Genomic DNA, 17,508 nt, shown 5'->3' on the forward strand with positions numbered 1-17,508 from the left:
ATTTTTTTAATTTTATATAGTATATATATATTTTTTTTTTATGTTTACACAAAACCGTACTTAAAAATGCAGGCGGGAAAAATGTTACTTCTACAAGTAATATTACAAACACATAAATTAAAAATAAAAGACGAGTGGACAAGCAATTCTATTGTATGGACATTTGTGTAATTTTCAGTATGCATATATGATTGTTATAGATATTTTGCCTTAAAATCAATTTATGTAACATGTATATAAAAACACTGTATCGTTCAATGACTACACTTTTCTAAAACGCTAAAAGTAAATTAATTTATTTAGCTAAGTTAAATATTTATATACAATCACCGGAAATAGCACTGGAAATTATAAGAATATTTTGAAATAAATTGTTTAATGAAATGAAGATCATGTATTTGGATATATGTATCTTAAGACTTTAATCGTATAAAATTACTTCTGCGAACCATTTAAGACCACGCTATTTTAATACGTTTTGTTGCTATGCTTAAATATTCATCGGTTAACGGGTGTAGATGTTTGTATCCACACAATCTTTTCCCACACGTAATAGAATTTTCCGTCGTCGAACTGTTGGATGTCTGAGATATTTGATGAGATGGTGGAGTATATTCTGGTTCATCAGTATCCATAGATATGACATTATTTATTTTCAAATGTTGTGCATTCGAATTGTTGCATTCCAATTTACCCCTGACACGATGCCTTTCCCTACGTGCTAGAGGTAGGGCAAATGTTTTGTATAAACGCACTAATTCTCCATGCGACATTTCCTGAATATTTGGTAAGTTCAGTTGGCGCTGTATGTAACGATACAAATTGAAATGGAAATAGTAAAGTTAAAAATCGGTAGACCGTACCTCTATCAAAATGTTCAACAACTCCTCCCGTGTTAATAAATCAGCAAACATATAGTCCATCTTTTCATGGGAATAAATATAGTTATCGAAATATTTTCATAGTTTTTGCATATTTAGCATATTTATTTGCATTTTAATAAACAATTTGACAATGGTAGAATCATTCTTGTATGTTATTGTTGTTACTAATAACAACAATTGTAGAGACGGTCAATAGTTTCGACTTATCCGATAAGTACTTTCGATATATGTATGCGTCTAAAGTCAATAGGGTACAGAGCCGAATGATTACAATAAAAATAAGAATTTATAAAAGTGTTCGAAATATTTTATTAAGAACAGTGCGGATAATTCCTTGTGATATTTCTATAATTATATGTATGCTCACGTTCTAATTATTTACAACACTTGATAAAAAAAATTCCCCTATTTAGTGTATAAGTCCACTTTCACACAGGCAACTTCTGTTGCTAATTTTCGGGCGATTCTCTTTTGCTGTAGCCCCTTGCGTTCACACGAGCAATTCTTGTTCGACAACTCTGTTCGTGTTTTTCTGTCATTCTCTTTCATATTATTTTCTCAACTTCTTGTACGCATCGTTTCCAAGCAAAAAATATATATTTCATTAACTAATTTTTATCGTTATTCTCAATTTTCTAGCACATTTTAATTATATTATGCATATTTCTATATGTATTTGCAAATTACATACAAAATTAAATGATTAAATTAAAATTTTCAAATATATTGTAAACAGTAATTTTAAAATATGTGCAAATGCAACACTGTTACGTAGCAGCGAACTGTTACGAATAAGAACACAAAGCGTGTTGCCTGAACACAGCAGACTCGGCGCGATTCTCCTCTCCTCGTCGCCCCCTCTCCTATAAAAATAAGAATTGCCGCGACAAAAATTGCCTGTGTGAAAGGGGTCAAAGAGGAAAATGGGCTATTTGTTTTTGGAACTACTGTTGTATTGTAATGTAATGGTACTAGAAAAAACTAGAATTGACAATCGAAATCGATAACTTGTCAGATGTATCTAGACATCGATATTCGTGGTTGCCAGAATGTTCGAGTGGCGATGTATCGTAACTATATAAGGGCAAAGTCACACTTTAATGGCTATACACTAATCTTTATTTATAAATCCTTATAAGTTAACAATTTATTACTCAATACTCTACTTTACAACTCTAATTTAAACTTGTTTACACTGTACTCGACAACTCTCTCTTTAGAATTGTCCTTACTTTTATCGTAGATTATGGCAACACTGCTCACTTGACATTTTCTCTTAATTTGTTGTTGGTAGCTAATCTGGCATGTCTTTTAGGTGAAACGTAAACTTATTGAAATAAAGTTGTTCTAATATATTTGATATTACAGCCTAATTTGATATAATATGTTTAAAAAGTAAGTTATTTTTCGGTTCATTTTGTTTTTGAATGTGATTTAGTTGTTGACATTATAGATTTGAGGAAAAGGAAAGTGTTTCGTCGCTGCAGCAACTGAAGTCTTCAGTGCAGAAAGGAATTCGAGCGAAGCTATTAGAGACATATCCCTTATTGGAAACACATATTGATTTGATATTACCAAAAAAGGATTCCTATCGCATCGCGAAATGGTTATATACAATTTTAGCCAAAAATTGATAGACTTTATTATATGTATATCTAATTTTAGTCATGATCATATAGAACTTTTAGTTACGGGAAGCGGAGAAATTGTTTTTTTCCGGCATCGTGAGAGTCTATGGATGCCTACCTTACGATTACTTCATAAATTCCCATATTTTGTAACCATGCAGCAAGTAGATAAGGGCGCCATACGCTTCGTACTAAGTGGAGCTAACATCATGTGTCCCGGTCTTACATCACCGGGTGCACAAATGACTTCTGCTGATAAAGGAACAATAGTTGCTATAATGGCTGAGGGTAAGGAACATGCATTAGCTATTGGTGTTACCACATTATCTACCGATGATATGTAAGTTGAATTTTATTTTGCGAATTCCTCGTACTTAATAGTATTTTGTTTTAGCTCGAAAATCAACAAAGGTGTTGGAGTAGAAAATTGCCATTACCTCAATGACGGTCTCTGGAAGATGAAGGTTGTTAAGTAAAAATTCTAGACTGAAATGACTAACGATGGCGAGCAATATTAAAATGTTGATTTCTTAATTAAATAAATTGCTTTAGTTTATTGGATATATGTATATTTATTTGTACTCAAATATGGACAAATGGAGTTTTCATGAACGTAAATACAGAAGATCATTATTAATAATAGTGCAAATTAAGTAACTTCTCACGACAGTCGGTTCTACGTAACCGGAACGGACCCGGAATTTTATTCGGCCAAGGACTGTCAAATCGGCTGCATTCCTCAAAATTATTTGGGGAATGTTTTATGCAGCTATTACTACTACTACTACTAAGTAATCGATACCAAGTAACTACAACTCAATTTAATTGAGGAGAATACGTTTGCATCCCTTCCGTACCCACAATGGAAAGTGGAGTGTATGTGTATTGTTAGCCTACTTTGGCAAATAATTTTATCAATAATAAGAGTGCTTTTTCTCCTAGAATATTGGAAGTAGTTATAGACGGAGCAATATCTATACAAATAGCTTTGACCCTATTTTAATGTTTCTTAAATAATGGCTTTAAAAAGAAACAACGAAGGTATATATTTGGGCGCAGCCGAACATTAGATACATTCGCTATTTGTATAAGTTAAAGATAAGATATTTAACATATTGGACCATAAGTATAAAGTTAACCAAATTAATGAAAATAATTACAATAGAAAATCCAATTTTCAATTGAAATATATTTTCTTAATTTTTCACTTTATGTCAAAAACATATCTTATACTTATGTCACCCACGGTTTTTAGATTGGACCCATGGAAGATATTTTGTCTTAGCTGGTAAAGTTTAATTCTTCTCAGCATATTATCCATATTCTTCTAACTATAGATTAACTAGTTTCTGTAGCGATTTTCATTTTGTAACTTCTCCATTTTGAAGATTCGACGAGGACGACACCAGTTTCAGACTGTTTACTTAAACGATCTAAACAATTCTTAAAATATTACATTTAGATATCTTTAAATTGGCAAAAAAATCGGGACATTAATATATGTATAAATATGTTTGTATAATCAGGATTATTGTTGGAGATACTACATTGCCTTTTATCCATTTATATATATTTGGAATTTGTTATATATATATATATTCATTAAGTATTTGTACGTTTTCATTACCTTCTCGAAATACAATGTATAACGGTATAATGATTAGAACTAACTAAATGATTAGAACCTCTAAACGAACTGCTTTCCGAATATCTGTCTTTACCTACACATATACAAAACCAAAACCAAAAACTAACTAACACATATACATATGATTTAATATCAGTCTTTAAAATGAGAGTCTAACTATGTGATACTTGTTATATGGGCCAATTTGCAAATATCTCAATACAATTTAATTTTTATAACTGTTTTAATACGAGAGACATTTCTTTTCATTTCATTTTTGTGGTGCTGGGGGAATATGTAGCAAAAATTAGTCTCTTACTGTCTATCTGTCTGTGTGTCTATTTTGAAATCTGACACACTAACACGAGGAAAGCAAAACAAAATCAAAGATTATGCAGACAGCATACAAATAGTAAATGAAACCACCTGTTATGATTCTGAAGGGTCTTGTAAATGCATAGAATGTGAGGCTTTGGGTTCATGGCATATATACATAGTATATATGTATTACATATGCGCTTGGTTGGTTGGTTGGTGGCGTTTCAACTTTTTTCCAGTAATTTTGAAATGTAGTTTGAGAATATTTAATATACTCATAAAATTTTTTACACATACTTTATATTATTTAAATATATATGTATGTACATACATATGTATATATATATAATGATCTACATGTATGTATATAGCGATATGGAAATCTTCATATAAATGACACCAAGAAGTTGGCCGCAGCAGTCATTATCGATTTTTACCGGCCAAAGATTGAAAATACGAAATAAACCAGAAAGCAAACATCAGGAAAGGAGCTGATGCCTGGACCTGCGCATTGAGCAACGTTTTGTTTTTAAATGGCTGTTAAGGAAAATATTGAGTGACTAACATCATTGGCTCGCAGTGGCCGTCAGTTTCGCTTGAGATTGCCATTAGAGACAACGTTTAAAGTTGATTAGACGATTTCGTACACTGTAGAGGTCAGGGTAGCAAAAATGAGGGTAAACTTTTGAAAACTTCCGATGTCTGTTGGACGAAATCCCATAAACAAATAAACATCGAAGCTTTGTTGAATTAAAAATAAATTCAAATAAAAGCAATATTTTAGTAGATTATAAAAATTGCGGAATAATAAACAAATAAGTGACGTGGTTGGTTTTCAATATAAATGTGAACATTCGTTATTTGCAAATATATACGAGTATTAAAGAAGAAAAATAAGTGATAAATTAATTTTGAAAAAATCAATATTGCACACAACATATTTATTTGTATATACATACATACATAAATGCTAACCGATTGCAGTTTGCACTGTTATTTATTAAACTGTATTTACAAGCATTTAAGTACATATTGAAAGTACATAAGTAAATAAATGAGATCCAAGCGTGTGTGAATTTCGCCAGTCTCAAGACACAATGTCCGATAAGTTGGGTGGACAAAAAGGATAATAGCAAAAGCATTTCTCCCATGACTTGACGCTGTAAGTTATCCTTGAAAGTGCATCAAAGTCTTCGGTGCTATTATTGATTATACATTCGTAAATTTTCTCATACATACATACATATTTATATATACACTTACATATGTAGGTACATGTATGCATATGTACAGTATATATAGTAGAAAGCTTGTGCTGAATGGCAATCATCAAAGCAAAAATAATAGCCTCACTACCCAGGCAATACGAATAGTACTCACAGCGTCATCAAAGGCACCGTTTCTCTCTGAACACTCGCCAATACCGATGTACTACGTCTAAACATATGGACATATTGTTGTAACAACAACAATTGGTATAAAGGACAGTAACAAGCGAACGTTTTAAGCAACAGGAAGTTTATACTGTTTGAAGAGCTTTATCAGCACAGTAGAAGTGATTTACAAATGGAGGATTTATTTTTGCTGATTATAAAGGAGTCCACAGGGACAAAACATAATGCATTGCGGCAAACGGCGCAAATTGCGTATGGTGGGTACCAAGGCGATTGAAAATAGATACCTCATTAGTAATAATAATACGCAATATGCTTTAAATTCCTTCAAATAGATAAGTTATACCGCCAGCATGGAATCCATCGGGATCCGGCTCATGAACTTCGGTCAGTATGCTTCACTGCACTGCAAATGGCCCTAGATACGAAGCGTCCAAAGTTTGTTACAATGGGACTCAATGGTTTGCATGTAAGTAACAACCAAAAGTTAAAAGAAACATAAGAATTATATGTATATTTATCAAAAAACTATGTACATACATACATACATACCATATACTGTGATATTATATACATATGTACATATGTACTTATACTTTGGGTCATAAGTACGAGTGACTGTTATGTGTAGCAAAAATCATAGATATAATAAATATTTACGATCAATTACTGTTATAATATGTCCGTATTGTATTTATGGTTCTACATATGTGAATAAAAATCATAGAATATTTTAAATGATTGATAGTAAACCTCCGTATTGACTTACTTTCAGCGCATTATCAAAGACGAACGTTTTTACATTGGCTTGGAACCGGAAGATGACTCGGTGTGGTTGCCAGCTCAGTTGTTGCGCGCCACAAGTGGCATTTTGCCTACGACCAGCAACGAAGACACCGTGATCAATGTTTTACGCCTTTTTCTGGCTATGGCTTGCTCACCCGCGTGCACATTAAATGGTCGCCTTCTAATTGAAACACTGTCTCGTTGCGGCGAATGTTGGGAGTTGGGCTCTCGAGCCACAAAAGCGGCTTCCCTGGCAGCTGCATCGCAGTGCCTGCGAACTTTTTGCGCCTTTCTCATGGAGGAGGCCGAGGAGGTGAAGAAGACTGCACCGCCAGGTCTGATGACACAAACACAGGCTTCGGCCGTTTATAACGAAGTAATACCGGTAATGCAGTGGCTGTGCAGTCGCTTAGTGGAGCCAACTACGAATGGATCGCCCAACAAAAAGGCAGACAATAACTGCTCCTTGTATTTAACGGAATGCATTCTAACACTGACATCGGCATTGCCGCGAAACGTTCACGCGAATCCACACTTTACATCATTCTTATGGCAGAAGTTTTGCCCGACATTGGCGGCAGCGTTGGGATCGCCGGGTCGCATTAATTTGGATAAAAAGTTTACGTATAAGTGAGTAAAAATTCGTATTTAAATGTGAAAGTAACCTGCAGTCATATCTAAATCTGGCATCGAAAGCCCAGCTAATCCTCTAGATGTCTCCTTTCATAGGAGTGGTTAGTTTTTACATATTGGCTTAAGATTTCGTACAGAAACTTTTTTAATTGATAAATAAAAAAATCTAGTTGAATTAAATTCAAACCCCTAGTTTCATGCTTCCCTCATGGTATTTAGGTTAAAATATATTATGTTTGTTTGTATAATACATATTTGAAATAACTTTGGTGTAAATTCATCAGGGATGCACTAAATCTGATTGAAAATGAAGCGCGTGGCTTTTTTACTGGTCCTGGCTTAGATGGTCCGCAGGCTCGCTGCGTGTACTTGACGGCGATTCAGTTACTTCGCATTGCTGGGGCATATGGATCCCTTCGGCCGATGCTGGAGGCACTCTTTCATCGTATGCTCCTACTGCCAGCTCCTCAAAATCGCACCGAACCACTGAAGTGTGTTCGCGAAATACTGAAAACTCCGGAGCGTTTGATAGATCTGGCAGTTATCCTTTATGTTGACAAAAGTACAGGTCAAGGTTGCAGTGATGAAATGGCCTTGTTTCGTCTGTGAGTATCCTTGATCCATTTATGCAAAATATTTCTTAAGTGTGACGTTAATAATTTATAAATTATATAGAATGGTCGATGCCATGGAAGAATGCGCTTTTGGTGTAAGCACAAATTCCGGAATGGAGACCGGACTTCACGCAAGCGTGGAATGTATGGTCGCACTTCTAGATAGCTTGCAAGTTCTTTGCAGCGGTGAACTAACTGAATCAATGATAAGTGATCAGGTAAGATATGATATAATAATGTGAATAACTATGATAACATACATAACTATGTGTTGATCCGTAGATTGTGAGTGCGGTTAATAGTCGTCATGAAACATTGAAGGATGCCGACTACACAGGTCCTTTGACTTATCAATCAATGGCGCGTCTACCAGCCCCTTATCGCGATGCGATTGTTGAGTTTCGGCAAAACGTGTTTGAAACATCCTCAGGTTCTGATAGTGATGGTGATCATCCAGAACATGATGCTGCTTCAAATGGCTCCGGCGATACGGAGGGACCAGAAGAGGAGGAACAATCGACTTCAAGTGATGAAACGTCACGAGTAGAGAACCGATGGCCCTATACTCATCTCGAAGCCCCGGTTATACCTGTGCGCACCGATATTGATAATGATCGACAACACGCCAAAGAATTCGCAAAAGCTTTGCGTACGGAGTTAGTGCCGAAATTATTGCGTCTGCGTTCTTGCATTGAGGTAGACGAAGCCATGCAAGAATTTGCATCAATTGTTTGCCAAGAGAACACCATGAATTTCTCTGATTTTGATTGTCACCTCACAGCGATAAATGCGGATGGTATTTACTTGGCAATTTATTCATCATTACTGCTCAGCCTGCAATTAACAAAGGCTGGGTATTATGATGACCCACAAAGGGAGATACTGATTCCCATGTCAGAACAGCAATTCGTCACATCTGTCCAAAACACTGGAGTCTTGGTGTATCTCTCATCTCCTTGGCTTTGTGAACTCTATCAAACGGTATTAGTTTCAAACGCATTGGAAGCGATGAGCAGGGAGGAGTTAGAAGGCACCTACTCACGAAGTGCCCTTGTAGATATGTTGTGTGATGCTGGAGGTTTGGGACCAACTCAGATGCTTTCCGAATGGCAACGGTTACAAATGGCGAATCTGAAACATACGGATGAGCTGGACAGCAAGAGACGCGAGGCCGCAAAAAAGCTTTGCAGACGGTTATTGACTTGTTGCTGGGATTCAATGGTTATAGTGTTGAGTTCGGGTCTCGGCGATTTATCGTGCGCCAATTCAAATAAATTGGTAGCATTGTCAAAACGCACACTTCGAGTCAAAGCAAAAACAAATAAAACAAATGGTGAAGCTTTATATGCTATGTGCCTGGATGGTTTGCACTCGGTAAGATACGAAATAGTTTACGAAGTTCTTGCATCTGTAAAGTAACTAATTTAATTTTCTTGGCATTTTAGGCAGCTACTTTAAGCAACAGTTTGAATTTGCAGCATTTAGCTGGAAAAATTTTAAGTCTTCTGGCATCAAATGTATGCCAAACAAATGGACCAAGAATTTCCGCCAGCCAAGCAATGTCTATGGATGTGGTTTTGAATGGGGGCTTGAATTTGGGCTCCTATAGTCCCGATTGCTGGCAATCCGTATTCGCCGTGTGCCGTCATGTCAGCCAGTTGGAGCACGAAATTTTCAGCTTACAAAATTCATCGATTGGCACTTCACCAGGCACAGGGCGCCGTGACTTGGAAACCGGCGAAAAGCTAAGCAATTCAGCTCAAAATGATAAACTAAATTTATCTTCACTACCCATAGATGATGATGAAACGTGGTAATTAGTTTACTCTTAGCATATTACACATATGTACATTCTCAGATAAATATTAAGTTTCTTGAAAGAAATGTTTTTGCAAAACGGTTGATTTCCAATAATGCAATAAGATTATCAATACTTTAAGTGAAATAGTCACTCATTTGGAATTGTTCTGACTCGGAACATAGTTTCAAAAAATTAAACAGAATGTCTTTGTTTTATAGCGTGGATGTTTACAGCTTTCTTCAGGCACCCCTGCAAAGTCCTAATACGAATATTACATCTATATTAAAAGTCTATTCAGGCACAAATGAGACGGTGCTATTGAGTCAGAGTGACACCTCTAAGGTTCTTTGCGCTCTGTCACACCAGGCTGAAAATCTCTTCTCAGACGCCGCTGAACGCTTAAGTCTGCCTTCACTGTGCCAGTTTTTGAAAAACCTATGTAAAGCATCGAGAGAGCAACTCTATAAGAACACAACTACGCGCAAAGGCAGTCGAATTTGGTGGCCGAGCAAGGGTTGGAAGAAAATCGAAACCTTACCAATTTCTTTATTATTACATCGAATCGGAGATGTTACACTGAAGGTATTTAAAAGCTCCAGACCGCTTATACATATTCTAAAAGTATGGGCCATCACTGGGCCTCATTTAATGGATGTGAGTATCTGAATAAGTATATAGAAATTATTCGAAACAAGTGACACTTAACTAATTCTGCATTTTATTTAAGGCTTCCTGTCATCGAGATCGCGTAATATCGAAACGAGCCATTGAGTACATCCATGACATCATTACAGCACTTCTTGTGGAACAATCTGAGCTACCCCATTTTCATTTCAACGAAGCACTGCTGAAACCGTTTGAAAATCTCCTAAGTATGGACTCATGCGACGTTGATGTGCAGGTAAGTACATTGATAAAACTTACGGTAGAGATGAGTTGTCTAGCTACGGAAGATTACCCGCTTATACCATCTCAAGTTATAGAAATATAATTGACATTGAGCAAGGCAAATTACTTATTAGTTGTAAACCAACAAATGGTTAGCTTTTGGAGTGGTAAAAATAATAAACAAAATATAGACATTTCATTAATTTAGGATATATGAGGCCTAATACTTACATATATGTATATTAGATAAGTCAACATTTATGATTAAAAGATTAATACACTTTCATAATTTTTAGGATCAAATTGTTGCATGTTTGTATGAAATCGTCGAAGCGCACAGGACAGAAATCCGGTCGGGATGGCGTCCACTATTCGGAACTTTACGCAATGCTCGAAGTCGTATGCTAAATATGAGCAACATCATCGATATATTCAGAGTCTTTCTTGACTCCGATAACACTTTAGTATTTGCCAATGCTGGATTAGATTGTATACTATGCTTATTATCTTATCTAGAGATATCAGGCAGTGGAGGGGCAAATAACAATACGTGCGGTGATGAAGAAAACAACTTTCGACCCACGGAGTTCCTACATGAAACACTTCGTTTCCTCGAGCGGTGCTCATCTATTTTAGGCTTTATGTACAACATGCCGAAGTGTCCCAACTTCCATTCAACTTACAAAATCAAAGGAATCTCCTACACCCATATCATCGATGCGAACATCCCTAATTCAATGGAGAATTTTACATATTTCGGCAATGATTATTTACAAACGAAGAATGAGCAGCACATGATATCGTATCGATCGTTGCACATCGACAAAGATGCCATCACAAAAATCGACGAAATGGATAAGCCATCAGGAGTATTGAAAGTTTGGTTTCTCCTCTTGGATGGCCTTACAAACTCACTAATCGTTTGCCCTTATTCACATCAAGCACCAATACTTCAAACGATATTTAAGCTATTCAAAAACTTATTATGTTGTCCTGGTATTGACTTCGGATTCTACTGCATTAACCATCTGTTAATACCAATGATTCAGGATTGGTTGCGTTACATCAATAAAACCGGTGCACCTTGGTCAATGATTGAAAAGAACTTCAAGCACTGTTGCTGCATGACAACCGACTTAGTCGTGGAATTTATCGAGAAGTCCGTAAGTGACAGTAGCCGCAGACAAGGTGTAATGAAGACTCGCGTAACCCAAATAGTACACACGCCTTCGAATATAAATTTAACTAGCGACTGCAGTACTAACATCGACAATTCTTTATATTCTAAGTTGAAATTCATCACTGAACGGATTGATGATAATGATAACATTAACCACACCCATCAATACGATAGTTCATCATCGAGTGAGGAAAGCGGAGCTAACGTCACTGATTCACCAACTAAAATATCCAGCTCGGCTACACTGGCCCTCAAACAGCTGTTATTGGTATTAATAGAGTGTTCTGCGCAGGCGCAGGAATCCGTAGCGCGTGTTGGGGTTTCGTGCTTAAAACATATAATCTTATCCACAGGCATGCTGTTCAATGAGTCACAATGGATGATAGCCAGCTCGGCATTACACCGCGCTTGTACGGTGACAATTGCCCCTTTACGGCAATTGTCGTTTGCTTTCCATGAGAAGTCCAATAGTTTCTATGGAGATTGCGCAAACGTAAAGGTGGCAGCTCGACGCGATAGCACCGTGGAGGAATTGACGCGCGTTTACTCATTGGCGCAACAGGTGTTCCTCTCAGACAATCAGCGAGAACCGACTGCGAAAGTTTCCAATCACATGGAGAAACATTTCACCGATGAGCGAAGCTATTCATTTCTGCTATATCCATTAAACAATGGTTTCAATTCGAATCTGGACAATTTTGTTATTCGTATTCCGTTCAAGAACTTGGTGGTTGGCTTATTAGCAAATCAGATGCTCCTACAATTAGTTGCGAAGCTCTTACTTTCCCGGCTAAAGTGTGTACCTCAAGCAGTTTCCACATGCATATTTGACAATTATGCAACGTCGACGACTGGTCACGACTATGACTTGGACTTTCGCTCTAAGGAGATATTACTGCGATGTGTCAAACAGTATTTGACGAGTTCCTTGGAATTCGATTCTAGACCAGGACTCAAATTTCTTATGCAAAAGGTCTCCAATACTGAATATGCAGCCAATTTATATAAACAGATGACGTCATCTTGGATGATATATTACATCGCTTTAGTGGATTCCTATTTAAATGACATCGTTGTATACAATTTGGGTCCGGATGATCTGAAATTTATACTCGAGTCTTGTTCGCGCCTAAATACGACCACGGTAAAGAAGAAGGAAAACTTTGTGCGTTATTTGTTCTGTTTACAGGACGCTTGGAATCTTGTGTGTGAGCTATATTTGAACAATTCAGCAATTCATGATATTGAGAATGGAAAGCTGCGTTCTAGCGATGGCAGTGATAAGCGCGGTTCACAACACAAAGTGATGACCGCAAAGCCAATGCGCATATCAGTTAGCACAAACGGTGAGAATGCCAGTACATCAAGCCACTCCGAAGCAATGGCTACTTCACCTAACAAGTGTGCTCCACTCGAAGAGGAAAATGTGACAATGACAACATTGATCAGTGAATTTCAACCGAAAAGTCGGAATAACCCTTTCGACACAAATCGCCCACAGAAAAGCGAATCGGAGGCAATATCACCGGAAATTGAGCAACAACGTGCATCGAGTATACTCAAGGACTCCAATTATAAAAAAGCTGCTTTGGCGCAACTGGTCGTAGCTTCTATGGAGCTACTGCGCTCTTTGCCCGGCGAAGCTGAGGAGAATCTTAAGCTGTTAATGACACCCACAATCCGAGAGGCCTTTCGGCTGGTTCAGTTGCAGGGCAATGAATTGAAGGTTAATCAATTTTAGGCTATGCTTGTTGAGTTTTATTTTGATTTGTAAGCAGAACGGAGATCGCCATCGAAATTCGTCAATGTCAAGCATAGGACTGGCTATGGAATTGATATACTCGTAGAAACATCGGAGTCATTTAAGGCGACTAAATGGCATCTATGCTGTCCATATACACACATGTATTCATACATACATACATACAGTGACCCTGTTTGGCAATCCATAACATAATTTCGGAAAATATTGAAGTGTAACAGGTCACCTTTTACCTTTTACGCCTGTGGCTTCTTCTGGTTGCCCTCGTCACTATTCAAGGACGTGTGTCGAAGCCAAATCATTACAATAGCATCAATATCATATCGGAATTCCACACATTGATAATCCACGATCGCATGCCAATCAGCAATGGGTGACAGTATTTACTATATATACATATACATTACATATACTACATACATACATATATACTACAAATAAATGCTTTATTTTTATAATGGAATATTTGCTTTTATGCGCTACAAAACTAAGTACATGCGTACAAATTATACTATTATATATGTATATTATATATTATAATCATTGTCCATATACACGTACATTCATCCATGCATACATTTATAACATCTCTCATGACCAACCATAGGCGATGCTTCAATTTAAACGTTTTGCCAAATTGCTATGGAAACGAATTAAAGATCTCTCATTTAGAATCTTCCAAGTCCAAGTTCAAGCATTCTTAATTAACATAAATGAAATTTAGCACCGGACGCCTAAAACGAATCTAAATAGTTACTCGTGTACCAAACTAACTGAAGAATATCATTTTCATTGTGATGGCGGCAAGCGGCAACACATTTCAAAGTAAGAACTCAACCACAATTACAGCCCACACTCGCACCTAAACATTTGATTTCATATGATGAAAATAAAATAGAAACACTCTTGTCTAACTGGCAAACCCGATGGTGCCAACAGCAAAAATCTCAGCACAATGGAATAACGAAGGGAAGAAAGAGTGTAGATTTCGAAAATTCAAACGTTCATATCTTTAACATTTTCCTTGAGACACAGACATGGTTCTGTTTAATGTAGAAGGTGTTTCGAGAAAATGAAAAAAAAAATATACAAATGTAAATAGGTATATTAGAATGCACTTATCGTCTGTCAGTAAAGGTAAATTGTAATTGTAATTGTAATTGTACTTGTACTGTATTGAAATAGACCCAATCGGAATATTGTTATTTTATAGATAGAATGTTCTAATGTGAATACATTTGAGAGAAATTTAGGTACTCCTTAAACACACACCCAGGAAGAAGCACAAGGTTGGACTCAAATTATAATTATTTTTAATGTTTTTATAAATATGATGAACTATGTAATTATTAAATATATAATTGTAAACACCAATAAATGAGTAGATGTTTGGGGTCTAACTTCATAACAGAATTTCCCTCCAACTCTGTAACACAGAGGATTTACAAATTAAATCAAATGAATATATGTAGAGCTCTTTTTGGTGAGATCCATACGTTTAAGTCTATAGTAAAAAATATGTACGGATGAATATTTATCATATGTACGTATAGTATGCGCGTATGAGAACTATCTAACCGCTTAATGCTAAGTATAAAAACTAAAATACAAACTTACATAAATATATTTGCGAATTATTATAATGTACATACATACATATACGAGCAAATCTATATATACATACACATAGAGTATATATATGTAATCATGTATTGGAAAACTTATCTACTTAAATACATACTTATATTATTATTCAAAAAATAAAGCTGGCTTATGTAAAATTCAAAATTGAAAAGTGATTTGTATACATATTTACCTATTTACCTATTAAAATATATATTCATATATACATACATATGTATATGTAAATTTACAAAGCAGTTCCCACAAAGATATTTAATGTGATTTTTTGTTTTATTTGCTACCATGACTGTCGATTCGGCTATAACCGTCTAAACGGTTGAACGCCAATCACATACACATACATGACTGTCGTTTGTATGCAGTATTAACCATAACGGTAGTTTTCATTCTGTATGTTGTTACAAAATATTTTGAGCGATCGAAATACTGATAGCCTGGCGTCTCGAAAAAGTAGTAGAAGTAGTACTAATCTTCAATGAAATTCTTCAATCAACATTCAAATTTTAATAAAAAATATGTGCATTACATACTAACTACACATGTATGTATGTATGTATGTATGTGGTAAATCTTTAACAAAAATTACAGTTAATTAATTGCTGCTTTTTTCGTTTAAAAACTGGTTTTCCCTCAAATATTCGTTTTTGAATTATTTGTACAATATTTTTACTTACTGTTAATGACTCTACTGTTATTGCGGCTGTTATAATATCGTTTTTACTCTCATTCTACATACATATGTACATATGTAAGTAAATAGGTGTTTATGTACATATATTTGTGTACTAATGTATACTCGAAAGTCAAATTATCGTTTACTTTTACATATTTCATGGTAATCAGTAAATTTGTATTTGGTGAATCATATTCAATTTCAGCGAGCTTAATGATTTAAATACAAATAAAATATACATAATACTATGTGTATTATAATTTAGACTCTTTAGCTGTAGCATGATGTTACAATATACAAACAAATACATCTAAATATGGGTTATATTAATTGAATCATGACTTTCAATCAAATTAGTTTTACATAATTTTGTGATAAACTTCGACGATAACTGATATTTATTTTTTATTTATGTACGTATGTATGTATATATACATTTGAAATATAAAAGAATGGGGATCATTAGAGTATACATATGTATGTGTATGAACGTATGCAAGTTAGTTCATAGGACGAATGTTTAATAGGGAAACTTATTATTTTCATTCTATATATCTAAATGTATAATATTTTCAAATGTTTTTTTTTTTTTGCGTTTATTATGATCTCTATGTATATTAGGAATACGTGTTAACTCAATTTAGTTAATGAGTTAGTTAAACATTATACTTTAAACACAAGATTAGTATGAAAATATTTTGTATTTATTTATATTAAATTTTCCGGGATGCGCTGTGATAATGGAATGTTTATTTAGATCTTTTCATACTAAGTGTGAATATTTCAAAAAATTCATCTGCCTGAGAGGATAAAAATGCAAGCATTTTTTTTTATTTTAGCTGATACTAAAATAATCCTTTAACTGTGCAACCTGATAGTTTTTCGATCTTATGTAATTATCCAAAAAACCAATAAAATTCCATTTCATAGTGTACTCGTACTCGTATATGTATGCACATGCACATTGTAGGCATGTGTTATGGAGAGTATTAAAGCAAATACAAAAAAAGAAAAATAATTATAAAATTAGACAATACTTTCAACGTAAATATCCACTTAATAATGTGTGCATTGTATTAACTAAACATTTATATAAATTATACTATACTTAATGTGAACGGATTCAACCATTGTATGTTGGTATGCAAAGAGAGAGCGGTGTGTTGCTGTGTTTAACTTTCGTACTTTTTTATTCTTTAAAACAATATACTATTTACACTTATACAATGTCATTTCCGCTTTAAAGACTAAGCATAAAATGTTATTTATACGATCTTTATTGTAAATTTACCATATTTAAATTTAAATGCAAACACACATTAGTAGGCAACAAATAAAAATGCTTTCGTATTTGGAACCATCCAATTTGATGTAAATATGTATTTTTAATTGGGAAGGTAAAATCTTAGAACAAACTTTTCCATCTAGATTTTTCATAGCTTATACTAACTAAAATTCCTGGAACTCCGCTGAAAAGAATTTTATTATTCAATTATTTCGTAGTTAAAACACATTATAGTTACGAGACTAAATCGATAACGACATGATCAAATAATAGTTGAGAACGAGGAGATTAGGTAAATGACTTTACAAAGGTTTCTTTACTTCGCTTATCGGGGACACAAAATAATTGCCGACAATATGGGTAAAGCTAACTGAACATTTAAGTCTCTGTT

General features: G+C 35.0%; 3 protein-coding genes across 5 annotated transcripts; 2 read left to right on the forward strand and 1 right to left on the reverse strand.

The window, feature by feature from the left end:
- Window positions 1-357: 357 nt before the first annotated feature.
- LOC105212773 (uncharacterized) lies at window positions 358-1,196 on the reverse strand. Its single transcript, XM_011185018.3, has 2 exons — window positions 864-1,196; window positions 358-803 (listed from the first exon to the last, which is right to left on the reverse strand). The coding sequence occupies exons 1-2, from the start codon at window positions 921-923 to the stop codon at window positions 453-455; spliced, it is 411 nt and encodes a 136-aa protein (XP_011183320.1). The 5' UTR covers window positions 924-1,196; the 3' UTR covers window positions 358-452.
- Window positions 1,197-2,098: 902 nt separating this feature from the next.
- LOC105212774 (malignant T-cell-amplified sequence 1 homolog) lies at window positions 2,099-3,073 on the forward strand. Of its 2 annotated transcripts, XM_011185020.3 has the most exons (5): window positions 2,099-2,199; window positions 2,253-2,279; window positions 2,338-2,490; window positions 2,550-2,852; window positions 2,907-3,073. In XM_011185020.3, the coding sequence occupies exons 2-5, from the start codon at window positions 2,269-2,271 to the stop codon at window positions 2,986-2,988; spliced, it is 549 nt and encodes a 182-aa protein (XP_011183322.2). In that variant the 5' UTR covers window positions 2,099-2,199; window positions 2,253-2,268; the 3' UTR covers window positions 2,989-3,073. The 2 variants fall into 2 exon arrangements, with proteins under 2 accessions (XP_011183322.2, XP_011183321.2); XM_011185019.3 differs by having other exon boundaries at window positions 2,129-2,279.
- A 1,775-nt stretch (window positions 3,074-4,848) lies between these two features.
- On the forward strand, window positions 4,849-16,312 carry LOC105212775 (brefeldin A-inhibited guanine nucleotide-exchange protein 3). Of its 2 annotated transcripts, XM_011185022.3 has the most exons (11): window positions 4,849-5,619; window positions 5,729-6,108; window positions 6,187-6,320; window positions 6,627-7,267; window positions 7,555-7,875; window positions 7,946-8,102; window positions 8,167-9,258; window positions 9,330-9,697; window positions 9,904-10,339; window positions 10,413-10,586; window positions 10,870-16,312. In XM_011185022.3, the coding sequence occupies exons 2-11, from the start codon at window positions 6,024-6,026 to the stop codon at window positions 13,492-13,494; spliced, it is 6,033 nt and encodes a 2,010-aa protein (XP_011183324.2). In that variant the 5' UTR covers window positions 4,849-5,619; window positions 5,729-6,023; the 3' UTR covers window positions 13,495-16,312. The 2 variants fall into 2 exon arrangements, with proteins under 2 accessions (XP_011183324.2, XP_011183323.2); XM_011185021.3 differs by having other exon boundaries at window positions 4,849-6,108.
- Window positions 16,313-17,508: the final 1,196 nt, after the last annotated feature.

Source organism: Zeugodacus cucurbitae, chromosome 5, assembly GCF_028554725.1.
Source record: "Zeugodacus cucurbitae isolate PBARC_wt_2022May chromosome 5, idZeuCucr1.2, whole genome shotgun sequence".
NCBI lineage: Eukaryota > Metazoa > Arthropoda > Insecta > Diptera > Tephritidae > Zeugodacus > Zeugodacus cucurbitae.